Below are 25,251 nucleotides of genomic sequence, written 5' to 3' on the forward strand. Positions count from 1 at the left end.
TCTTGATTAGACCGGGGTTCGAGCCCGTCACCACCAAATACGGAGGATGTGGAAAGGTCAGGGAATGATCACCGCATATCATGGAGCAATATGGCCTTAGTTGCTAATGCTCTGAAAACCAAACAACAACCTAAACAACAACAATCTTCTGTCCTAACTAGAAGTTTATCCACCCACCTAATAGTGCCTCAACAACATCAGCAAAAAATCTTGCACCCATTATTTTTAAGTGTATGCCACCCCTATAAAAACAGTTTCTACTGTTAACAAGCACAGACCACACTGAGAAAGATTCTGTCCCATGAGTCTTGCATAGTCTCCAGGGCCAAATTGATTGACATGGCTCATATCATGTACTCTCAACATTGCCATATACTTGTTAATTAAATCTTCTTCAAATCTCTTACTCTTAATATTAGTACCAGTTTGTACAGCATCAGCTTTTGTGCCCTTAAAAGATGATAGCTGCCCATATGGGCTTGGCACACCCAAGGTCCTGAGCTGAATATCATCATTCTTCTCTTGATGATTCCCTTCTACCCACCCACCCTCTCTCTCTCTCTCTCTCTCTCTCTCTCTCTCTCTCTCTCTCTCTCTCTCTCTCTCTCTCTCTCTCTCTCTCTCAGGGTAACTCGGGAATTTTTTTTTTTTTTTTTGGCTGGTGCAGCATAAGCCTAAGGCTTCCTTGCACCATATGGCTGAGAATAATAATAATAAAAAAAAATTTAAATAATAATGTCATCTTTAGCTCCTGGCAGCCATACCCTGAACCAATTCCACCTGTCCTTTGTGCACAGTATATTTCCCACTTCTCTGACAGTCATCACCAACTATAGCTACTTCCTATGAGACCAAGGATCTCTGCTTCAGAAGACATCATTGTGTTGTCTGCTGCTGAATCATAGGCTGAGCAGTTGAATGCCTGGTGGGTCCCTCTCTTGTAATCCTTCAGGGGCATCACCCATATTCTCCAAGCCCTCATATAAGCCCATCAGAATACCGAATTTGCGCTTCACCCCAATGCTCTTTGTAACAAATGTATAAAACATCCCCATGGCTGTATCAAGTCCTGCTAAAAACAGTTTCAAAAAGAGAACAAATAATATATATATACAGTAAACTCCCGCTATTAGTGGTATCTGTATTCGTGGTCGCTGATTTAATATAAAATGAAATCTAAAAAAATGTGGATTTTAAAGCACCATGAAAATTTTCCACCATAAAAAAACGTGGGTGTGGCTAAAATGATCTTTCCTGGTCAAAACAGCGCGCTCAGTAGGTGGGGGGAGAGTGGTGACAAAATCACGAGCTTGGATGTTTCTCGCTAATCCTTGTTCAGTATGTGTTATGCACTTGTCATGGAAGGTTTCGTCGTTTGCTTTTAATTTATATGCTTATAAATTGAATAAATTTATCAATTTATAAATTGATATGCTTACAAAAGTGATAAATCTACCATTTTACAGTGTAAAACCGACTTTTTCGAGTGTGTTAACCGAAGAAAGTGACTTTATTGTGGACAAGTTCTTTCTAACCCATACAAAAATATGGCTACGAATAACAAGGGAAATGTGAAAAGATCAAAGAAGGTGATGACATTAGTGAATAAAATTGAGTTATTAAACAAAATTTCTAATGGTGAAAGTGTCTCTCAGTGGCAAAACATTATAAAATCAATGAGTCAACAGTACAATCAATTTAAAAATTCGGAAGAAAAAATCCGCCGTAGTGTCTGTGAAAACGCATAATTGCTTCAAAAATCTGCTCTGTAACTCGTGATGTTAATTTAGAAAAAATGGAAAAGGCTTTAAATCTGTGGATAGAAGACCAAACTCAAAATAAAATTCTGTTAAGTTCACTCATTCGTGAAAAGGCAAAGCTCCTTTATCAACACTTTAGCGAAACTGGTGATAAGTTATCCCGCCAGTGATAAGTTTTTTATCTAGCAAAGGCGCTGGTTTGAAATTTCTAATAAATATTACATTTAATATTAAATTGTTTCTTATTTTCATTTCGATGCCATACGCTTGCATTTCACTATGTACTGTCTATGTACGTAATTATATTATGAAGGTACATATAATACATACATAGACAAAATTTTAGACTAGTTTTTCTTATATATTTCATACTTTGGAACCAAACCCCTTTATTACTATGGGAGCAATAACTCAGTATTCGCTTTTCGGTATTTGTGGCATTTCTCAGGAACATAACCCCAGCGAATAGCGGAGGTTTACTGTATATATTAGAAGATGAAATGCACGAGGCATATATATATAGTCCTGATTTGCAGGGAACTGCCCCCATAAGTTCTTTCCAAAACCAGAGCGTTCCACTGATTTTAACCCATTGCTCTGCTGCTGCTCTAGTCTGGGACACAATTTTACTCGAAATTTAATTTAAAAACACAAAATTAAGCTATACAAAAATAACAGCACTCCACTAATCCCTCTTTATTTGACAGCTATACAAACTGCATATTAAATTGCATTACATGCTGTTATGCTGTTGTTGTTGTTATTTGATTTTTAGGAGCATTAGCAACTAAGGCCGGGGATATGCGGTGGTCATTCCCTGACCTTTCCGCATCCTCCGTATTTGGTGGTCACGGGCTCGAACCCCAGTCTAATCAAGAAGCATGTGCTACGCAGTGCTGCTCCTGCCCACCTGGCTACGGAGGCACCGCATTACATGCATTGTTATTTATAGTTTATCACAGTTTTGTTATGTTTTAAATAATGCTACTGCCTTTTCAACTTAGTAGCCTTTAAACCTTGCTTTATATAGCAAGATTATTTTTTATTTATTTATTTTTTTTTTTTCTTATCTAATATTTGCTAGTGGCTAGTCTAGTTTTTTGGTTTTTTTTTTTTTTTTTTACTTCTTAAAAAAAAAGGTAAAGTGCAGCCATTATCAACCCACTGCAGGATGGAAGCCTCCTCAACAATTCATGCTGAGGGAAATGGACCATAATCTGCCACGCTGGTTTAGTGAGGGTTGGCAGATCGACCGTATTCAGCAGTCGGGCTTAAACCCCGATCTACTCAAAGAGCGCGTACTACTGCACTCCTGCTCTTGAGCACCCGGCTACATTAGTTTTTCTTTTAATTTTGAACTCTTTCTTGCAGAGTTTACTTTCTAATTTTTGAAGATGTTTAACAGTTTAATAATCTACTTAACATTTATTCATTCTGGGTACATGGGTTTTGCTACTGTGTTGAGACAAACAAAATTGATATGAAATAATACCACAGAAATTTATAAACCTTCTCTGAACCAAATTATTGATACTTTAATTCAATAGTATTAATAACACTGTGTCCTGCATTGGTCTTAAAATCTCCTAAAAAAGATGGAACGTACATGAGATCATTTGTACTGTTTAAATTGGAACTCCTCTTTTTTTTTTCTCCCTTCATATGCAGTCAAAGCTCTTTATAGCAGCTCTCTTTTTAACATCCCAACACATTATAACCTCCTGTGTGGTTGACACATTATAACCTCCTGTGTGGTTGACCCTGGCGAATTTCTCATTAACCTAATGCTATTTTACATTCAGTATAATGACATTGGAAATAAAAGGATTTTTTTATAACGACCATGAATTTCTACCTCAATTTGAATTTTTAATTTTTTTACAATATTTGCATTTAGAAATGACAGAATGCTTCAAATATATTGAAATAATTGACTAGTTGCAGCCTGGCCATTAGAAATCATTTGTTAAGATTTCCCACGCTCTTTTCTCACAATGCAGTAATGAAATGAACATCGGCTAGGATTTAATTTCATTAGTTAGTGTATATTTATTGATATGACTCCAAGAAAGTGGATAACTTTGCCAATCGCAGATAAAATTAGGATTTTTCAAGCAGTAGATAATGATGTGCATTCTAAGACTGACATCGCCAAACAGTTCGGCATTCCTAAAAGTACTCTGTTTGCTCTTCTGGAAGGTCGGAAAAAGATTGAAAGTTTAGACAAATCTGCTGCACCGGGTAGAATTTGAGCACAAAAGGCAAAGTATCCAGGTCTTGAATATACTTTTGGAATAGCTAATGATGATGATGCTTGCAAAAAAACATTCCCGTAGAGGGTAATCTTTTAAGAGCTAAGGCTGAATGGTTTGCGTATTGAATGGATATTGAAGAATTTAAAAGTTCAGATGGGTGGTTCCAGAAATTTAAGACCCATCGTGGCCTGTCTTTCAAAAAAAGTGTGGGGCGAAAGTGCAGCCATGGGCATTGATGCTACAAAGGAATGGAAGGAAAATTGTTTAAAAAATGTTTTGTTGACATACGACCACAAATGACAGCTTCAATGCTGATGAAACTGGACCCTTTTTTTTTAAATTTCTAACGAATAAAACACATTTAAAGGCAAGAAATGTAGTGGTGGGAAACGGGCCAAACCACAGATTACTGTTCTCCTCACAGAAAACATGTTTGGCACAGAAAAACTTCCTCTTTTAATCACTGGGAAAGCCCAAAGGCCTTGATGCTTTAAAGGTTTGAAGGCACTATCGACTTATCGGGCAAACCAAAAGGAATGGATGACATCACAAGTCTACGAAGAATGGGTCAGAGACTTAGATCACAGGATGAGTAAGAAGAACAGAAAAATTTTGCTGTTTTTGGAAAACTGCACCCCTCGTTGTCGAGTAAACGACCTTCGTGCAGTCACTGTCGGGTACCTACCAACCACCAAATATGATGTCAGTTCTTCAGCCGCCACTTGATCACAGTGTAATCCGCTGTTTTAAAAATAACTACCGAAGAATGCTATTAAACAAAATTGTGCTATGTCTTGAAAGCAAAATTCAATGCGAAATCGACGTCCTGCAGGCAATGTATTTGCATTTCAGCATGGGATGAAGTTGATGAAAAAGGAATCACCCACTGCTTGAAACATGCTGATTTAGCTTTGAATAATGCAATGTGTGAAGTTTTGCATGCTTCTTCCTCTATTAATTGCAAAGAACAGCCTGATAATAGGGATGAAATATTTGAGCATGTGCGTCATCAATTTAGCTTCAAAGATTACGCAGAAGTGGATGCAGACGTTGAATGTTTCAGGATATGCACAAATGATGAGGAATTCATTGCAGACATAATGGAATCTTCTGAAATTTAGTGATGAAGATGAGGAACCTACTGTGGTTGAACAAGAAGTTTCAGTGAAAGGTGCTCATCAAGGATCTGAACTTGTACGTCAATTTTTTTTCAAGTGCAGCCTAACTGTAAAACTGAAATATCACACTCTTTTAAAACATGCTCTACCATTGAAACAGCATGTTTTGACAGATTATTTTAAAGTATGAAACAATTCTCTTGTTAGGTCTTGATAGGTATGTAGCCTATGTAGTGAAATTTACAATCATCATTTTCTTGTTTAATACTGTAGTACATATTATAAATAAGATTTACTATATTGTATTAGTAAAATTACATTAAATGTTCAAGCTTTTACTTGTTTTGTTGCTGATTTTATGAATGATCGATATAATGTCCTTTCAATATAACAACTGATTTTCTCATTCCCCTGGTGGGTGGTTATATAGAACTTTGACTGTACATGATATTAGAAGTGGTACATAATGTAAGAAAGCAGGTTTATATGGCATCAGCCAAAAAAAAAAAAAAAAAACCTTACCTGTCCATCCCATCTAATTATAATTTGTCTAATCCATCCTCAAACTACCAACTTCCACAAAACCAGGTGGATGTTTGTTTCAACAATCAATCATGCTTCTGGCTGAAACCAAATTTTTGCACAACTATCCTGTAACTGTTCTTTTTATTTAAATTTATTTATACATATTGCTTGTAACTAATGTGGTAATATAGTTATCAATGCATTTTATTCTCCAGATAATGTTGTTTGCTATACTTCTACATATATTTCGTTATTTCACTGGGTTAATTTTTAGATTATTAAGTACTGAAATTGGGTATACAAATGTGTGTTTGAGCACACACACTCAAAATATGTTTATGGGTACTCCCTAGTTTTCAGTTAGACAGCCAAGATATAAAAGAAATACTACAATTAAAAAAAGGATAAAAATTCATTACACGACACAACATTTGACTGGTTAATCATATTAAGCAGTCTTATGTTGGATCATGTACAAATTAGTGTTAAACCAATATATCCCTGGAAGTGCAGTTCACAGATATACCTGTACAGTCAGTCCTCGTATAGCACGATAGTTGTGTTCCTAGAAACCCCTGTGCAATGCAAAATCGTGCAATATAAACAACAGGCCCTATGGGAAAAATAGGGTTAGGTGCCGACCACCCAAGATTGAACACACATTTGTAACCAAAACATTACCAAACACAATAAAAAATCGTAATAAAATACTTACGTATTTTATAACGATTAAAATACGTAATAAAAAATAATATTATAATTTTTTATAATATTTTTTATTATTATCATATTATATTTTATTAAAATATAATAAATAATACGTAAGTATTTTTTACGAATAAAATACTTACGTATTTTATTACGACTATTACGTAATAAAATATTGCTAATGCTTTTGCTTCTATCGTAAGAAAACTTGTTTTTTGTTTGATTTTCTATCCAAACAGATGACAGGCGTTCCATTTCTTCGAATTCTTTGTGTCTTAATCTAAAGGATTTTAATTACACTTTGAGTTGTTCCTGCTTTGAAAGTTGTTTTTATTTTCTCTGCATTCTTTGTAATTCTCGGGGTTGCCTCATTTAGGTCTGTAACACGTGCAATATCACATGGTCTTTCATTTCGCTCAAAGTTTGACAATTTCATATTTTTTCTTTATCGACAGAGGGGAAACCCCGGTGGGCCGGAGGCTAGTGTGATTTTGGCCATAAACCATAGTATGAGGCCACTATAATTTCCCGGGTAAGAATTTTTGACCCGGTCCACCTCTGTTTATCGATATTGCTTTTCTTTTTCTCTCTGAATCTGCAGTGTTTTCACCAGGATGCTTCCTTTTCACACCTTTTAAGTATTTTATTCATTTTTAGGGAATAAAGCACAATTACAAGGTGAGGAGGCACGCTTGATACACATAAACAAAGCTGCGCGCGTGTAGCAACTGAATAAACAACACCGTAAAGGCAGAGATACACTATTAACACCTCACATTTTACTACAGCACATTTCTACGGGTTACTACCATAAAACAATAAAAACAATTTCCAGTTGCGTTTCTGCTAGTGGAATCTGTTATAAACTGGTAGTAAACTCGATCTAATTGCATTTGCGATAATACCGATAGCTGGAATTGTGTTGTTTTTTACGTTATTATGGTGAAATGTGTTTCTCCTTCGCTGATATAAAACACAAAAATACATTTTCAGAATCTTCTCTTCATTCCTATCGTGTTGCGTTCGGTTGGGGTGATTCTGTGTTCGACTGCCATTTCTTGTAAACACAAAGGCGAATCGTGCATAAGCGAATTCGGTTTGTGTTATATAAGATATTGTTCCCCTATTTATAAATCGTGTATGATTGAATTCATGTAGTGTAAACACGTGTTATACGAGGACTGACTGTAGAAGATTCTTGCAGATAAAATACAAGTGTTGCACTCATTGCTTTTTTTTTTTTTTTTTTTTATGAGAACCCCAAACACGAGAGGTATTATAACCTATAGTACTTAGTACCGTGCTTGGGTTGGAGGTTGAGAAGACGAAAGAAGATATTTGTTGACATTGGACTTGAACTTCTGTAGATTGTAATTTTCAGGAAATACGTATGAAGGAAGGTTGTTCCAGAAAACGGCAGTTGAATGAATAAATGAGGAAGATGAAAAGTTGGTTCTGTGGGTTTGAAGTTGGACAGTAAATGGATGTTGGCTGGTGGCGGCACGTGTTCGGACTGTTTTGAAAGAGAGAGCGGGAATTATAGAAGCCAATTCAGAAGAACAGTGCCCATGGAAGTATCTGTAGAAGAGGCATGCAGCAGAAACAGTGCGTCTATGAGAAAGCGAGTGGAGAGACTCGGTTAGAGATGAATCATTAATTAACCTAACTGCCCTCTTCTGAATGGAATCAAGAAGCCTGAGAGAGGTTTTGGGGGCACCACCCCAGATGTGGGAACAATATTCCATGGCAGGGCGGATTTGCGATTTATACAGAGTGAGCAGCTGTTTGGAAGAAAAGTAACGCCGAGAGCGAAAGAGAAAACCAAGTTTTTTAGATGCAGAGGAAGCAATATTTGTAATGTGCTTGTGCCAAGAGAGATTAGAAGTCAGGGTAATCCCCAAAAGAGATATATCATTTTGCCTAGAAATCGGAGTGTCACTAAAGATAAGCATAGGAGCAGAAGAATCCTTTTTGCGAGATATAAGACAAGATTGAGTTTTAGAAGGGTTGAAATCAACTAAGTTGTCTTTGCCCCACTGGAGAATTACCTGAAGATCGGCATTTAAGGAATTGGCAGCAGATTTTCGAGAACTTGAAGCTGATTGAGCTGGACAAGGTTTCTCAAAATGGAAAGTTGAATGCAATGTGCTATCATCGGCAAAACTATGGATAGGATTTCCAGTCAATGGAAGAAGGTCATTGATATACAAGAGGAAAAGAGTGGGGGAAAGAACTGAACCTTGGGGGGACACCGGCATTAGTGGAGAAATTAAAAGAAGACAGAGAGCCATCTACCATCACCCTCAGTGAGCGATCAGAGAGAAAACTGGATAACCAATTACTAAAAACAGTTGGCAAACCATAAGATGGAAGCTTGTTTAGAAGACCTTTATGCCAAACACGATCAAAAGCCTTTGAGATGTCAAGAGCAACTACTTGTGTTTCACCGAACCTTTCCATTGAATTAGTCCATAAATGGGTAACATAAGACAGAATATCACCAGTGGATCGACACTGACGGAATCCATACTGGCGATCGTTGATCAGACGGAAGGTTTCTAGGTAGTTTAAGAGTTGGCGATTAATTGATTTCTCCATTACTTTAGAAAGAGTAGAAGTAATTGCAATGGGACGATAATTGGATGGGAGGGATTTGTCACCCTTTTTAGGAACTGGCTGGATAAGAGCAAATTTCCAAGCAGAAGGAAAAACACCTTTGGAATAAGAAAGTGAAAAAAGGCGGCAAAGAACAGGAGTAAGTTCAGGAGCACAGGTTTTGAGAACAAGTGGAGAAATACCATCCGGACCTGGAGCTTTCTTAGCATCAAGATTCATCAAAATCCTTCTGATATCCTTTTGACGGAAGACCACAGGAGGCATTGAATGGAGCGTGTTAGGAATGGTGGGAGGTGTTTTACCAAGATCATTAATACATGAGCTCGAAGAAAAATGGGATGCTAGCAGGTCAGCTTTATCCTTGGCTGAAGTGACAACAGAACCATCTGGTTTGGACAGAGGTGGGAGCAGAGATGGGCAAAAGTTGCGGCCAATAGGTTTGGCAAGAGACCAGAATGCTCGGCTACCATTAGGGCAAGAAGCAAGTTTTCTACTCTTAGCCTGTTCAAACTCTAGTTTGGACTGATTAATAACTGCTTTACAATTGTTGCGAGCTTTGGTGTAGGCAGAAAATGAAACTGAAGAATTAGAAACACGCCAATTACGATATGCAACGTTCTTCTCTTGGACAGCCTTAGCACATTTATTGGAAAACCAAGGTTTAGATAAAGGACGAGATTTTAAAGTGGAGTGTGGGATAAAGGATTCCATTCCTTCAAGAATAATTTCACTGACACGATCTGAGCAAACGTTGACATCAGAAGTTTTGAAACAGAAATCAGACCAAGGAAAAGAAGAAAAGAAGTCTCGCAGGTCATCCCATTTTGCATTCATGTAATGCCAAACAATACGAGGTTGGGAATAGCCATGAGATAAAGGTTCCATTGGAGAAGAGACAATCACCAAGTTGTGATCTGAAGTGCCTAAAGGACCTCTCACTTCAACCTTGTACTTAGAAGGGTTGTTTGTGAGAAAAAGATCAAGCGTATTGGCTGTATGATTAGGATTGTCCGGTATTCTTGTAGGTAAATGAACAATCTGTGCTAGGTCATTAGTAATTGCAAAAGCCTCAGCATCTCGACCTGCTGGGTCGGTGTGACTAGAAAACGGAAGCCAGCTGGAGTTATGAACGTTAAAATCACCAAGGAAAATTACCTCACTGTTAGGAAAGTTGGACTGGAGAAAGTCAAGTTGCAAAGAGAGGAAGTCAAAGAGCGCCAAGTGATTAGTGGAGTTGGGAGAACGGTAGAGTCAACAGATGAATTTTACACAATGAGGTAGAGAGATTTTAAGCCAGAGAAGATCAAAGAGAGGAGATTCCAAATTGCCAAGTCTCTGACAGGGAATATCAGAACGGACATATGCACAAGTACCACCTTTGAGGTGAAAGGAATCATACAGCAAATAATTTGGACATCTGAGATGAGCAGTAGTTGAATCAACTGATAACTGAGATTCAGTCAGAAAAAGTACATGGGGTTTGGAAGACTGCAAGTGGAAATGGACATCGTTGAGATTAGAATTGAGACCACGTATATTTGTGAAATGAATTAGGAAGTCCTTTCTGCCACTAACAAAATATGAGTTAAGAAGTTCTCATATATAGTTCTTAGTTATATGTAGAGAGGATGGAATAGCCAAGACTCTTAGGAAAGTCTTTTACATGAGCTTCCATGGCTCAAATACATATGTAAGACTCTCCTGATAGCTGTTTAACATTCTATTCTTCACAAAGGAAATATTTATATATCAGGAAGTGACACATTTCCAGAATAACTAGATCATTCAGCATTAAAACTTTTCAGCACTTAAAAATTAAATAGTTAACAAGATGTTCTCTTGGATTATTTTCTGTAGGGGCAACAAAATTTGTGTGGGCCACAGTCAAAGAAGGCTCTGTCATTACCTTGGAGAATTATTGTGACATGAATATGTCCCCTTGATTTCCCCTGAGAGTAAAATGATAAGTTTAGGCCTGACCTTTGACTTGTTATTCTGTTGATAATTTTCAGTAACACAGATAAAGGGGTATATCATCTGTTCTCAGTCAATAATTCTCATCAATGATAATGTACAGGTCAGTATTAATTGTTATATTAATCCCTTGAAGCGCAAAATATTCTATCTAGAATGTCTACAAGTGACAGCCAGCCACAGCTCTAATTATAACTGAGTTCCATCCAAAATTGTGTGGGATGCATGCAAATTATCAGGTGACACAGAAGCTACTCTGCAATAAGTCACAAAGGGGGTTCAAAGGGTGATGCAAATAATTATAGACCTCTTATGATTATCATTACTTACTCTGTCTCCATTTCTCTCTGTGTATTGTAATAATCAAAAATAATAATATAGACCTGTTAGTTTAACTTCTGTTATATTAATTCTGTTCCGGGCAAAATAATGGAGTCACTGGTTAAAGAAGTGATGCAGGATCACCTAGACAAGACAGCAATAATAGCTCAGACACAGCATGGGTTTGTTAAGGGGAAGTCTTGTCTGACCAATTTGATTGGATACTTCGATGTGGTCACAAAGGAACTGGATGCAAAAGATAATTTTGATATCATATACTTAGATTTCAGGAACGCTTTTGATACTGTTGCACATGGAACACTGCTGTACAAATTGGAGCGGTATGGCATTAAGTGCAAGTTGCTGCAATGGGTAAAGGGATGGTTGGGTGGGAGACGGCAGAGAGTGGTAATAAATGGAAACTGCTCTACGTGGACTAACATTATTGGTGGAGTCCCCCAGTGTTCAGTGCTGGACCCGTTGTTGGTTTTGTGTATTTATCAATGATATCAGTGAAGATATATCAGGCTTAATGTCCAAGTTTGCAGATGATACTAAGGTTGGCAGGGCTGTTAATGATAGTAAAGACAGTATGCTACTGCAACAGGATCTAGAAAAGTGAGGCAGATGGGCTGAGAAGCGGAAACTAAAGTTTAACATTGACAAATGCAAAGTACTGCATATGGGTAGCAGTAACCCTAGAGAAATGTACCAACTGTGTGGTACTATGCTCATGGAGATAGTGAATGAAAAAGACCTGGGGGTAATTTTGCAGTCAGATATGAAGTTCTCTGAGCAGTGCAGGCGGTCTGCCAGAGCAGGTCATTGAGTTTTGTCAATGATATATAGGAATTTTGCTAGCAGAGACAAGGAGTGATTATACCTTTGTATAAGGTAATGGTCGGGCCACACCTTGAGTACTGCGTTCAAGGTCTGGAGGCCTCATTTTAGGAAGGATATAGAGTTGCTAGAAGGAGTACAGAGAAGGGCAACAAGATTGGTGAGAAGAAAAAAGGGATGTGCTTACCAAGAGAGGGTTAAATTCTGCAAGTTGCAGCATCTGGAGACTAGGCACCTGCGGGTTGATCTGATTGAGGTGTACAAGGCCTTGAATGGTTTGAGCAGGCTCAATGCTGATGGGATACTTCTACTTGCTCAGATTAAATACCTGAGGGGGCATAGATTCAAATTAAGGAAAGACAGTTGTAGAATAGATGTGTGGAAGTTTGCCTTTAGCCAATGGGTAGTTTATTGCTGGAACAGACTTCCATTAATTGTTATATTAATCCCTTTAAGCACAAAATATTCAATCTAAAATATCTACAAGTGACAGTAAGGCTGAACTAGACAAACATTTGGAGTGACTGGATGGGTGAAAAGGAGAGGTTTTTTTTTTTTTTTTTTTTTGCTGATTCTGTATAAGCTTCCTTTCTTGCATCATATGCCTCAGCTAATGCTAATCCAATCAATAGGAACTACTTGAATTGTACACCTTTTCCTTCTAACAGTAAAACCATCCCCCACTTATATTTTCATCAGTCATCTTTGTTACAGTTGACTCCCACATTATCACCCTACATTCTCTCTCTCTCTTTCTCTCTCTCTCTATTTATTTATTTATTTGTAAGGCTATGTGATTCAAGGGAGCAGACTTAGAAATAGTATAAAATAATAAAACAGAATAGTGATACTATTCCCAAGGTAACCATCCAGTGGAGAGAGAAGAAATTCCATCAGAAATTGTTTGGAAGGAACTGTATACTGATGTTTTAGTGACATTGTAAACCCCCAACTCCAGGTTAACAAATGTTTAGTTTTTTATTGCATAAAATAATACATATGAAATAACTGTGCCTGATATATTTCACCAAAACAAAACACATTAACTTCTTGTAACTGGCTTGGATTTCAAGCCAGTGACTGGTAAATAAGTTATTATTTATTTATGTTAAAAGTGGTATTAAGATGGAATATGCCATACTAATTTCTATCTGTTTATAGAACTTTTTTTTTTTTTTATTACCATGCTACATTTTAAAATTGTTTGGCAGGTAATGCTATACAGACTCTTAAATCTAAGGATCCAATTAAAGTAGTAACAGTCAGGTTAACTAACTTTGAAGCTTGTCCATTATCTGGAAGTGAATCACCAAAAGAAAAAGGTAACATTTTTCTTTGATTTCTGCATCACTGTCATTTTATCACCCTATCTCCACTTCTATTTTGAATTCTATTTACTTCCTGCTTTAATATACATATACTCTCCAACTTACAACTATATGTAGTTACGACAGCTGCATATATTAAATTTTAAAAAAATTAGAAATAAAAATTTTAATTTAAAAAATTACAAAAAAAAAATAGAATTTAAGTCCTAATAACAGCACTGGCTAATGACAATGTATGACAATTAGGGCATCCCTTGCTCAGTATGGCGTCATTAAACCTAGTTACTTTCAGTATGACTCGGTCTCTCTCTGTTCCTCAAAGCTAGTGAACATGATATTATCACTGTGTGATTCCCAATCTTTTTTGTTTTCTCGGAAACCAAACTACCCTTCAATTAATATGGCTATCAAACGTAAAATTAATTCACCATCTCCTGTCAAGAAGAAGAAAAAGACAAGCGTAGAGACAAAGCTGAAAATAATAACACAACATAAAAAAGGTAAATCCGTAACGGAACCGGTTCATGACTTCACCTTATCTCACTCAACTATATCCACCATCATGAAGGACAAAGACAGAATTCGTGAAGCAGTAAAAGCGTCAGTGCCTATCAACTGAGCAATAATAACGAAAAAAATAATTGGGCCTATTCATGAGATGGAAAAGTTATAAATTGCATGGATAGAGGACCAAACTCAGAACCGTGTACCCCTGAGCTTATTAGCTATTCAGGCCAAAGCAAGAAGCCTTTTCAAAACTTTAAAGTTATGTGCAGGAGATGACTACAAAGAAACATTTGTTTCGAGTTGTGGATGGTTCAATCGGTTAAGAAAACATTACAATTTGCATAATGTGAAAGTGGAGAAGCAGCTATTGCAGATACAGAAGCTGCTGAAGCTTTTAAGAAAGAGTTTAATCATATCGTTGAAGAGAGAGAATATTTGCCCGAGCAAATATTCAATGTGGATGAAACAAGCTTATGTTGGAAAAAAAAATGCCTGAATGTACATACAGCTACAAAGAAGCTAAACCAATGCCAGGATTTAAGACATTCAAAGATCATGTTACCCTACTTTTTTGGAGGAAATGTAGCAAGATATAAGCTAAAACCATTGATTTATCATTCTGAAAATCCAAGGGCTTTAAAAAATATCAATAAAAACACCCTACCAGTGTTTTATCGGCATAACAAAAAAGCATAGGTGACTATACCATTGTCTGAAAATTGGTATGTAAGTTGTTTGATCAGAGAAGTCAAGAATTATTGCCATGAAAAAAGACATCCCATTTAAAACTTTGTAAACGTTGGATAAATCACCCAGACATCATTGGCGCCTCCGTAGCCAGGTGGGAAGGAGCAGCAGTGCGTAGCACACGCTTCTTGATTAGACCGGAGTTCGAGCCCGTCACCACCAAACACAGAGGATGTGGAAAGGTCAGGGAATGACCACTGCATATTCCCGGAGCAATATGGCCTTAGTTGCTAATGCTCCTAAAGACCAAACAACAACCCAGACATCCAGCACACCTGGATGACATTCACTGTGATGTTAAAGTAGTGTACCTTCCATCAAACACTATATCAATTATCCAGCCATTAGATCAAGGAATTATTGCTGCATTTAAAAGTTATTACCTTCAAAAGATGTTTTCTCAGGGTATTACTGCTACTTAAAGAGGGCAAACTGAGAGAATTTTGGAAGGCTTATAACATTTTGCATTGCACAATGAACTTAGCTGCAGCATGGAATGAGGTTACTAATAAATGCATGAGTGGCATATGGAAGAATCTCATGGAAATTCATGTCCCTATGTTTGATAAGGATAACACTATTACCAAGATTAGTAATGAAGTTGTAGGACTTGGGAGAACAGCTGAAATTGAAAGTGGATGTAAATGACGTGGAGCAATTTGTCAAAAACACAGAGAGAAAGTTTTCAACGAAAAAGATGGCAGAGTCATTTGCTATAATTAATAAGGAAATGCAGATGTTGGAAGAAATGGATCCAAATGTTGAATTCAAATGTGTACAAAACTATTCAAGATGCCCTTACTTGCTACAGGGAGATCTACAATGAAAAGAAAAAGCAGTGTGCAGTCAACATTACACAAATCTTTCAAGAAGACTTCCACTGTTCCTTTGCCATTCATCTGCTGAAAAGTCTAGCACTTCTCTCTCTCATACTGTTCCTCAATGAATAATTTGAATGCCTTTAATTGTGAAATTTTTACTTCCCTTTTCTTTTTAAATATATCTTATTATTACTGTTAGTTTATTAACCTTGGGAACCATATCCCTATATTACCATTGTTATTTATATTCGACTTACAACGGAAGTACCAGAACAGAACTCTTCATAAGTTGGGAAGTATCTGTATAGTACTTATTTTTATGGAATTCAAGGTGGATGGATTATAAATATATAAAGAGTGGTTTTTTTTTTTTTTTTTTTTACACTATGGTATTCTTTCTGAATAATAATATTCAAAGTATGTTGGTTAAAAATATACCTTTTAGTATGGTTTTGAATTTAATTATCTAAGACAAGCATAATAAAAAAAAAAACATTCTTAGTAATAATATAATTATCCTTTAAATACTAAATAAAAATATATGAAATACATATAGAAACCAGAAGGCTTTAATATTAATATAAACCATTTATTATCCTTTAACTCTCTGCCAGGCATATTGATGGTAAATGTTCACCAAAACAATTTAAATTTAAAGATAAAAATACCTATTAAAATTATGTCATTGTGAATTCTAGTATTCCTTATTATTGTTTGACATTCGATCTGCATCATTAAATGTTTCATTATTGAAGAAGTTTGCCCATTAAAAAAAAAATAAAAGAAAATGCTTTTTTTTTTCTTTTTTTTTTTTTGCCTTGTTAAGCCTTTTCTTACATATAATTATCAAGTGCTCTGAAGCATAAATTTAAGATTAGCAGAATCCTTTATTGTCCGCTCAACAAGTGTTGTTTCCACATTTAATTGTAGCATTTTGCAGTGCACTTCGTTTGCATCTTTTGCTGTTATCCAGTTTACATTTTTTGATGTTATCAACTGCTGAAATGAGCAGTTTTTTGCTTTTTATTTATTTCAAGTTTCGCTTGCCAACAGTCAAGATAATTCCCACATGCAGGTGTTAATAGACAAGCTATAAAAATATATCTAAGGCATATGTATAAATCATGTCAGAGGGGAAAGATTTAGTTTTAAAAAAATGTATTTAACATATACATTTAACCCCAGGGGCTCACATCTAGTGAGTATGGGCATGGCACACCCAGGGTCCTTAGCTGGATATCATCATTCTTCTCTTTCTTGGTGATTTCCTTCTACTACTACTACTACTCTCTCTCTCTCTCTCTCAGGGGTGGTAACTCTTTTTTTTTTTTTTTTTTTTGTGGCTGGTGCAGCATAAGCCTCAGGCTTCCTTGCACCATATGGCTAATAATAATAATGTTTTTAAATATATAAAATTTACTATTTTTATATATTTAAATATATTGTTCATAATAGATTGCAAATAAAGTTGACTTCAAAAATTGAACAATTTTGCATTATTTCATGCCTTTATTGCAATAATGGTAGAAAAAAAGCCATCAGCATCACCTGCTAATGTTATGTTTTTATCACACCCGGTAGAGGGTTAATTCAAAATAAATAGCCAATTTTTTGCTAAAAAAAATTTATAATCTCTTGCTGCTAGAAGGTGCCAATTCAGTTTCCATTTAAGGAAATTTATTTCACCAAACTGTCAGTGTAATGTTGTCCATTCATTACGGCAGTTTAAGCCAGTGGTCAGCAGCATTCTAACTAAATGTGAACTTCCCAAGCCCATTCTGTTACTTTTCTCCAGTAGTTTTATTTCTGCTTGCTGGTTTTCATGTCCCATTTTTATGTGAAGATTCCATCGTCCTACATTGTTTTCCCCACCTCTAGCCTTGTACAGCTCAGCAAGATGTCCCTCCCTCTGAGATGACTAGTTTCCAAGCTACGAAATCCACTTATTTTGTGGTCTCTGCTCCTACAGATGCCCCTTTCTGTTCTTGCCAGACAGGTCGCCTATCTTTGGACCCATTCAAGGAGCTCAGTCTTTCTTTAGATCAGCCTCCGTCGTGGTAGTATTATTTCTGCATAATTTGTGTATCAGTAAAAATATTCAAATTTTAATTATATATAATTAATAATGTAAACTTCATAGCATAACCGGTAAATAGTGTTATTACTGCATTAGATATATTTGTTTAGTGTAATATTTTTAATTATAGTGAATTTGAATGAAAATCATGCTTCAAACCAGAGCAACAAGGCAAAAAGCTCAAGCTAATGGAAGTGCCATAGCTCTGGGGAGAACTGAGAGGGGCAGTTGTCCTCTGAATCACACTTACTAGATGTACGGCTTGTTTGATTTTGCAGTGCTATCAGGAATGGGACATGCATTGCCAAGGGGATGTCTTTGTGTGTGCTCAATGTAAAGAGTGTGAGGACATTGTGCTACCTCAACATTGTTATTGGCCTTTATGACAGCTAGAAAAACAGGGTGGATGCCCTTAAAGGAATTAAATTGGGGGCCCATCAATGCCACAGTTTGCACTTGATCATCAGGCAACACAACAGCAACCCTCATGATTTCGCTGGTCCTGCAGAAACTAGTTGTTGTCGGGGAAATGGGAAATATATTGTGCAAAAAGGATAGGTGGAATAGGACCAGGGTATGTCTGCCAAGAGCAAAAATTGATGACCTTGTATCATCTTTTAAGGGTACAAAAGATGATATTATTGTACACATTGGCACTAATGACATTAAGGGTAGGAGATCTGCAGACTTACTTAACAAATGCAGGGCAACGTTGAAAAAAAGTTGCGAGTTATGATTAAATTTGACAATGTCTACAATTCTACCCAGACATGCATGATAGGAGGGAGTATGTGTTTGAGAGCCTTTTCAATCATTTTGGCTCTGGAGAGATCGTGTAAACTCATGGGGTAGAATTTTTCTCAGCATGGTCTATGCTTATTAACAGGAGAGACCACTTCTACAGGGATGGGATATACTTAAATCGCATCCATGCTCCTTGGTCAGATTCTTTCCACTGTGTGAATGGGGTGAAACCCCTGAGCAGTAGGTACTGTGTAGATATTTACTTTTACAACTTTGTTGCAAAATTAGTATGTTGTCATAAGTTGCAATTTTTATTTATTTATTTTTATTGATTTTAAGATCACACCCATGGCTGAAGTTGCACCCTGTTTAGATGATTAAGAATAATCAATGAAATCAATTATATCATATTGTAGCATGGGTTACTGATGCTAGGAAACCACAGCCCTAGTCATAATTTATAACTGCCACTAAATCAGTTTTTTTTTTCAAAACCTGATCTGTGTGTAGTGAATATATACTGGAATTTTATAACCATTATATATAATAGGCACATACCATTGATAGTTTTACAGCTGTATTGGTAAACTAGTAGTATTTGTACACTTTGTAGTATTTTTAATGGTATGTGATCCCATATTGCTATTATGAATAGTTCAGTTTTATTTATTGTATCTTTTGCTTAAGAAAATTTACTGGGGTGAGTGATGCACTATAATTGTCATAGTTAGCAACATTGCTTCACAATATTGCATCATTTTTTTGATAATTGTGAGAAGTTCTCACCCCTACTCATTATTGGTCTCTTAGGTTTCACTCTTTGTATTCAGCCTTGTATTGTCATGCAATAGCAGCACTCCACATCTCTAATAGCCTGGTTATTTTCTACAAATTGCATCCCTAATTCTTTCAGAATTATGCAATACAACTGAAGCATTTATAGTATCTTCGGGATTTTAAAAATGCAAAACATGACAATCCAGAAAACATCACCATTGATTTACTGGCTGATAGATCAGCCTTAAACAGTTGGTTAGTGATGACGATGAAGAAGGATGCTTCCAAAATCAATGATGCATGTTTGAAATCAGGTTGAAAGTGGTGGACACATCTCAGTATTTCATTTCTGACAATGTGGAGGTTGAAAATTTAGTTGTTTTGCACTAGATTTTTTGTTTATAAGATTTTTTTTTATAACAGTTAAAATTTCAGGCAAGTCAGGTTGTAATAGTTGCAGAATTTCTTCCAGTAGAGAGACTTCCATTTGCTCATTAGCATTAGCATTAGTAGAGGCATTTGATGCAAGAAAGCAAGCTTATGCAGCATCAGCCAAAAAATAAAAAATAACCACTTCCACTTCACCCCTCTGTTCGTTCGAAATACCTGTCCAGCTGAGCCTAAAACTTATTTAGGCTATCAACTTCCACGACAAGGGATGGAAGTCTATTCCACCAACCAACCACCTGCTGGCTAAAGGCAAATTTCCTCACGTCTATCCTACATCTGTCTTTTCTCAATTTGAATTTATGCCCTCTCAGGTGATTATTCTGAGCAAGAGGAAGAATCCCATCAGCATTGAGCATGCTCAAACCATTCAAGACTTTATACACCTCTATCAGATCACCTCGCTGGTGCCTAGTCCCCAGACACTGTAATTTGCAAAACTTAAGCCTTTCTTCGTAAGAGCATCCCTTTGTTCCATTCACTAATCTTGTTGCCCTTCTCTGTACTCGTTCCAACAGCTCTACATCCTTCTTGAAATGAGGCCTCCAGACCTGTATACAGTACTCTAGGTGTGGCCTGACCATTGCCTTATACAAGGGAATAATCACCTCCTTATCCCTGCTAGAAAAATTCCTATATATCATCGACAATACACCATGAGCTACTCTTGCAGCCCGTCTGCACTGCTCAGAAAACTTCATATCTGCCTGCACAACCACCCCCAGGTCCCTTTCATTCTCTACCACTGTCAGTGTAGTACCACAGAGTTGATACGTTGCTCTGGGGTTGTTGTTTCCCATATGCAGTACTTTACATTTGTCAATGTTAAACTTCATTTGCCACCTCTCAGCCCATCTGCTCAACCTTTCCAGATCCTGTTGCAGGAGCATAGTGTCAGTAGTGTCCTTGACAACCCTGCCAACCTTCGTACCGTCTGCAAACTTGGACATTAAGCTTGATATACCATCATCAATATCATTTATAAATACAGAAAACAATAATCGAATGGGCAGAATTGCAGACACTTTCAAATTCAACCCTAATTCATGGCTTTTTTTCAACAGTGACCTGTACTTGTTAAGTAATTCCGCCGGTCTCCTACTCTTAATATCATTAGTGCCAACTTGTACAACTATATCACCTTTTGTGATATCCGCTCTACAACGTCATCAACCTTTGCCCCTGGCTGACATACCCTGGTCCTGTTCCACCTATCCTTTTTACAAAGCAAGTTTCCCGTTTCCCTGACAATAGAGTCAACAACAATTACTAGTTCCTTTGGGACCAGCGCATTCTGCCTTGGGGGCTGCCGCTGTGTTGCATGGTGACCAAGTGCAAGCTCGACATTGGTGTGGGCAGCTGAGAGCTTGATGGGCCCCTCACTTTTAATCCTTCGAGGGCATCCACCCTGTCCTTCAAGCTCTCATATAGGCTCATAACAATGCTGAGTTGTCGCCTGATTTCCTTGCATCGCGCACACACAAAGACATCCCCCATGGCAGTGTCATGTCCCGTACCTGACTGCTCCACAAACATCAAGCAAGTAGTGCATTTTAATAGGCTGTGATTTAGAGGGAAACTGATCCCCTCAGTTCTCCCCTGAGCCACAGCACTCCCATTAGCTTGAGCCTTTTGCTTTGCTGCTCTGGTCAGAGTCATGATTTCGATAAATTTTCAATAAAATTTCAATAAAATTTCAATTTCGGTACAAAATTAAAACCCTAAACTTATATCCCAACACAGTTATAACGCTATATTTATGTTTCAGTATCGAGTGTTATCTACGAAATCCCTTTATATAACTTCCGTATCAAGTTAAGTATTAATTATTTATTTTTTACTAATTATTTATGTTACGTAACCCAAGTCGTTATATGTATAGTTAAAGGTACAATTTAATTGACAATGAAGTTCAACAAGATTAATTATCTGATTAATTGCCGACCGGGCTAGCCGGGTAGGTAAAGTGCCTGCCTGGCAACCCAAAGGTCGCGGGTTCGATTCCCGCCTCGGGCTGGATATCATGATGGTGCCGAACCAACCGGTTGGTTGGATATCCCGGCCACAATACACGAAGGAAGCAAGAAAAAATGGTTCCTTCGTGTGTTGATCACATCATACGAAATAAATAAAATCTGATTAATTGACAATATTATGTATTATTATTTCAAAATAGATAGCTTATGCTATCTATTTTGAAATATTATGTATCGCGTAACAATGACGGCTATTGCGAACGGTAAACACGTGGATTTGATACCCTTTCCGATACTAAGTAATACCTACAAAATCTCTATCTAAGTTACTTTAATCTAAGTATCGTAAATAGGAATATAAAGCTACTCTAGAAAATAAGTTAATATGCCAATTTAAGCTAATAAAACAGAAAATAAATCAGAAAAAACTTCTCTGTTCCAGGAGCGGCAAAAATGTACGTCCGCACAGGCTACTCTCGTGCTCGTTCTCGATTTGTTCTAAGAAAATATTATTTCCACACTGGCTTGTACGAAGGAATTTTGTTTATGTTTTCTTCATTTTAAGTGAGCTTTTATATCATTGCAATCACCATGTCCATTAATGTTTTTTGATTAATATCCATTTCTTTTAACATTTCTCCTTATAAATGCATTTTAGTATTAGTATTAGTAACGGCCGCATGGTGCAAGAAAGCCTATGGCTTATGCTGCACCAGCCAAAAAAAAAAATCCGAACAAAACAATGATAAAAACAAAAAATAAATAAATAAAATAAATAACTAAATAATAATAATAATTAATAAATAAAAAAAAACATTAAATAAAAAGGAAATTAAACCTATCATCCTATGCGCTTCTCTTACCCGAAAGTACTATCCAGATGACCTTTGAATTTCCCCAAACTGTCGGCCTCTACCACCCATGAAGGCAACTTATTCCAGTAATTTATAACTCGCTGGCTAAAATAAAACTTCCTGCAGTCCAATCTAAACATTTCCCCCCCTTAACCTGAATTTATGTCCCCTAGTTCTAGCATCATTTATAATCTTGAAAATTTTGTCCTCATTCATTTTACTGATGCCTCTCAGAGCCTTAAACACCTCAATCAAATCTCCTCTAAGGTGTCTAGTTTCCAAACTCTGAAACCCACATATTCGAAGTCTTTCTTCATAAGGACGCCCTTTTGCCGATCTCACCAGGCGAGTTACCCTTCTTTGCACCCTTTCAAGAAGCTCGATGTCTTTCTTTAGGTGCGGTCTCCATACTTTAACACAGTATTCCAAGTGTGGTCTAACATAAGCCTTATATAATGGGATTATCATGTCCCTATCTCTACTTGCAAAAGTTCGATAGATCATCGATAGGACACCATGGGCCTTCCTTGCAACCTGTTTACAATGCTCAGAGAATTTCATGCCTGACCGTATCGTAACACCGAAGTCCCTTTCCTCCAGTACTGGGTTTAGTTGAACTCCACCAAGTGAATAAGTTTTTTTGGGATTACTGTTTCCCAGGTGTAATACCTTACACTTTGTTGGATTAAAGCACAGCTGCCATTTTTCTGACCATTCCTGAAGTCTATCTAGGTCTCTCTGAAGAAGCTCAGCTTGACAGTGATCATTAACTACTCTACCAATTTTAACATCATCTGTAAATTTAGACATCACGTCCTCTATCCCTTCATCAATGTCGTTTATGAAAATTAAAAACAACAGTGGTCCTAATACTGATCCTTGGGGAACCCCACTTCTTACATCAACCCAATCTGAGGAATAGCCATTTATCACAACCCTCTGCCTCCTGCCCTGAAGCCATCCTTCTATCCATCTAAGGATTTTCCCAGTGATTCCGACCTGTTCCAGCTTATAAAGCAACCGCTCATGTGGGACTGAGTCAAAAGCTTTGCTGAAATCTAAATAAACAATGTCGAAATTATTCCCTAAATCCAGCTCGTGAGTGACCCTTTCGAAATAGCGAACCAGATTTGTTAAACATGATTTTCCCTTTACAAAACCATGCTGAGTATCCTTGAGAATTTCAATTCGATCCAAATGATCCTGAATTCCACCCTTGATCATTGCCTCCATGATTTTCCTTACTACTGAAGTCAGACTGACAGGTCGATAATTTCCAACTTCACTTTTAGAGCCACCCTTATGTATGGGAGATACATTTGCACTTTTCCAATCCAACGGAATCTCCCCAGAGTCTAGTGATGCTTGCATAATTAGCCTCAATGGTTCAATGCACTCGCTTGCCGCCTCTCTTAAGATTATAGGGTATATTCCATCAACTCCAGGAGCCTTACTGGTCTGTAGACTCGAAAGTTTTTTCATTAAATAATCTTGCGAAATTTCAATATCATTAATTACATATTTTTTAACTTCGCTCCCACAATTTCCCATTGCCACAAAAGGCTTTTCATTTGTAAATATCGATGCAAAATAACTGTTGAGTTCATCTGCAACGGCAGCTGGTGTATTTATTACTATCCCCTTTCCCTTACGTAAAGGTCCGATCTGGTTTGTCCTGCTCTTCTTGGCATTTATATATGTGAAGAATTCTTTATCCCCCCTCTTTGCTCTGTTTGCTAGTGATTTCTCATAAACTGCCTTTGCCTGTCGAACCTTTTCTGTGGCTCTATTACACATCACCTTGTAGCTGTTATAGGCTTCAGTACTTTTTATTGCTCTGTAACCTTTCCATGCCACCTTTTTCTGCTCAAGTAATGCGGCAACTTCACTATTCATCCAACTTGGAACCCTTCTCGTGGAGTATTTTTTTAATGGTATATACGCATTCAAGGCATCTGTGATTAATGTTTTAAAAGCGTACCACAGTTCAGTTGTATTCATTCTCTGCGCGATATCTACCCAGTTAATAGAGGCCATGTAGTACCTTAAGGCATCGTAATTTGTCATCATCCACCGTAGAACTCCGTGATCACTTCCTGCTACTGGTTCCTCTACTGTCAGCCCTGTTATGTCATCTGATTCATGTGTGATGATGAGGTCTAGGATATTCTTTTCTCTAGTACTTTCCCTGACATGTTGATACAAATAACAGTCATCTAGTTGATTTAAAAATTTTGTTCCCCATGTCGAGTTTCCTTCCCATTTACTCCAATCAATTAGAGGCAAATTGAAATCACCCATAATAAGGCATTGACGCTTACTTGCCCATTCCATTTGCATGTAGAGGCTTTTGTCATAATCTTCACAATCACCTAGTCTGTAGATTACTCCTACTCGCATTATGCCTTTGTTTCCAACTATCTCACACCATACAGACTCTATACTAGCATGTGAAATGTCTGAATCTGGGAAAGCTATCGTTGCACTCAGGCTGCTTCTGATAAGAAGCATTACCCCACCACCCCTTCTATCTAACCTATCCTTCCTAAATACATTATACAAGCCGTACTGAAACTCATCATCCCCAATTTCCGGGTGGCACCACGTCTCTGTAAGCCCTATTATGTCCGCGTTACTTGTTTTAACCAGCAGTTCGAATTCGCTCATTTTATTGACGACACTTCTAACGTTACTGTATAAACAATTAAGATTTACTGTTCTTGTATATTTAACAACCCTAACACAACCCTTGAAGTTTTTTAGGCTCTCTTCCCTGATATTAGCTACCCGCTCACGTGAAACGTCTTTGCCCCCAGAACATCTAGATAATACGTCCAGTTGGGGTAACAGATAAGA

At 37.1% G+C, this 25,251-nt stretch overlaps 1 protein-coding gene across 2 annotated transcripts in view; it reads left to right on the forward strand.

Annotated features, from left to right (window-relative positions):
• wal (electron transfer flavoprotein subunit alpha wal) overlaps positions 1 to 25,251 on the forward strand; it is a 227,918-nt gene that overhangs the window by 108,068 nt on the left and 94,599 nt on the right. For both annotated transcript variants that reach the window (XR_016547165.1, XM_090377145.1), the window contains exon 6: positions 13,329 to 13,439. Coding sequence is in view for 1 of the 2 variants with exons in the window: in XM_090377145.1 (XP_090233271.1) it covers positions 13,329 to 13,439 (111 nt within the window). In the remaining variant the exon portion in view is untranslated. The remainder of the gene's footprint in view (positions 1 to 13,328; positions 13,440 to 25,251) is intronic.

The sequence above is a fragment of the Mastigoproctus giganteus genome, chromosome 7 (assembly GCF_048544385.1).
Source record: "Mastigoproctus giganteus isolate SK-2022 chromosome 7, ASM4854438v1, whole genome shotgun sequence".
Classification (NCBI taxonomy): Eukaryota; Metazoa; Arthropoda; class Arachnida; order Uropygi; family Thelyphonidae; genus Mastigoproctus; species Mastigoproctus giganteus.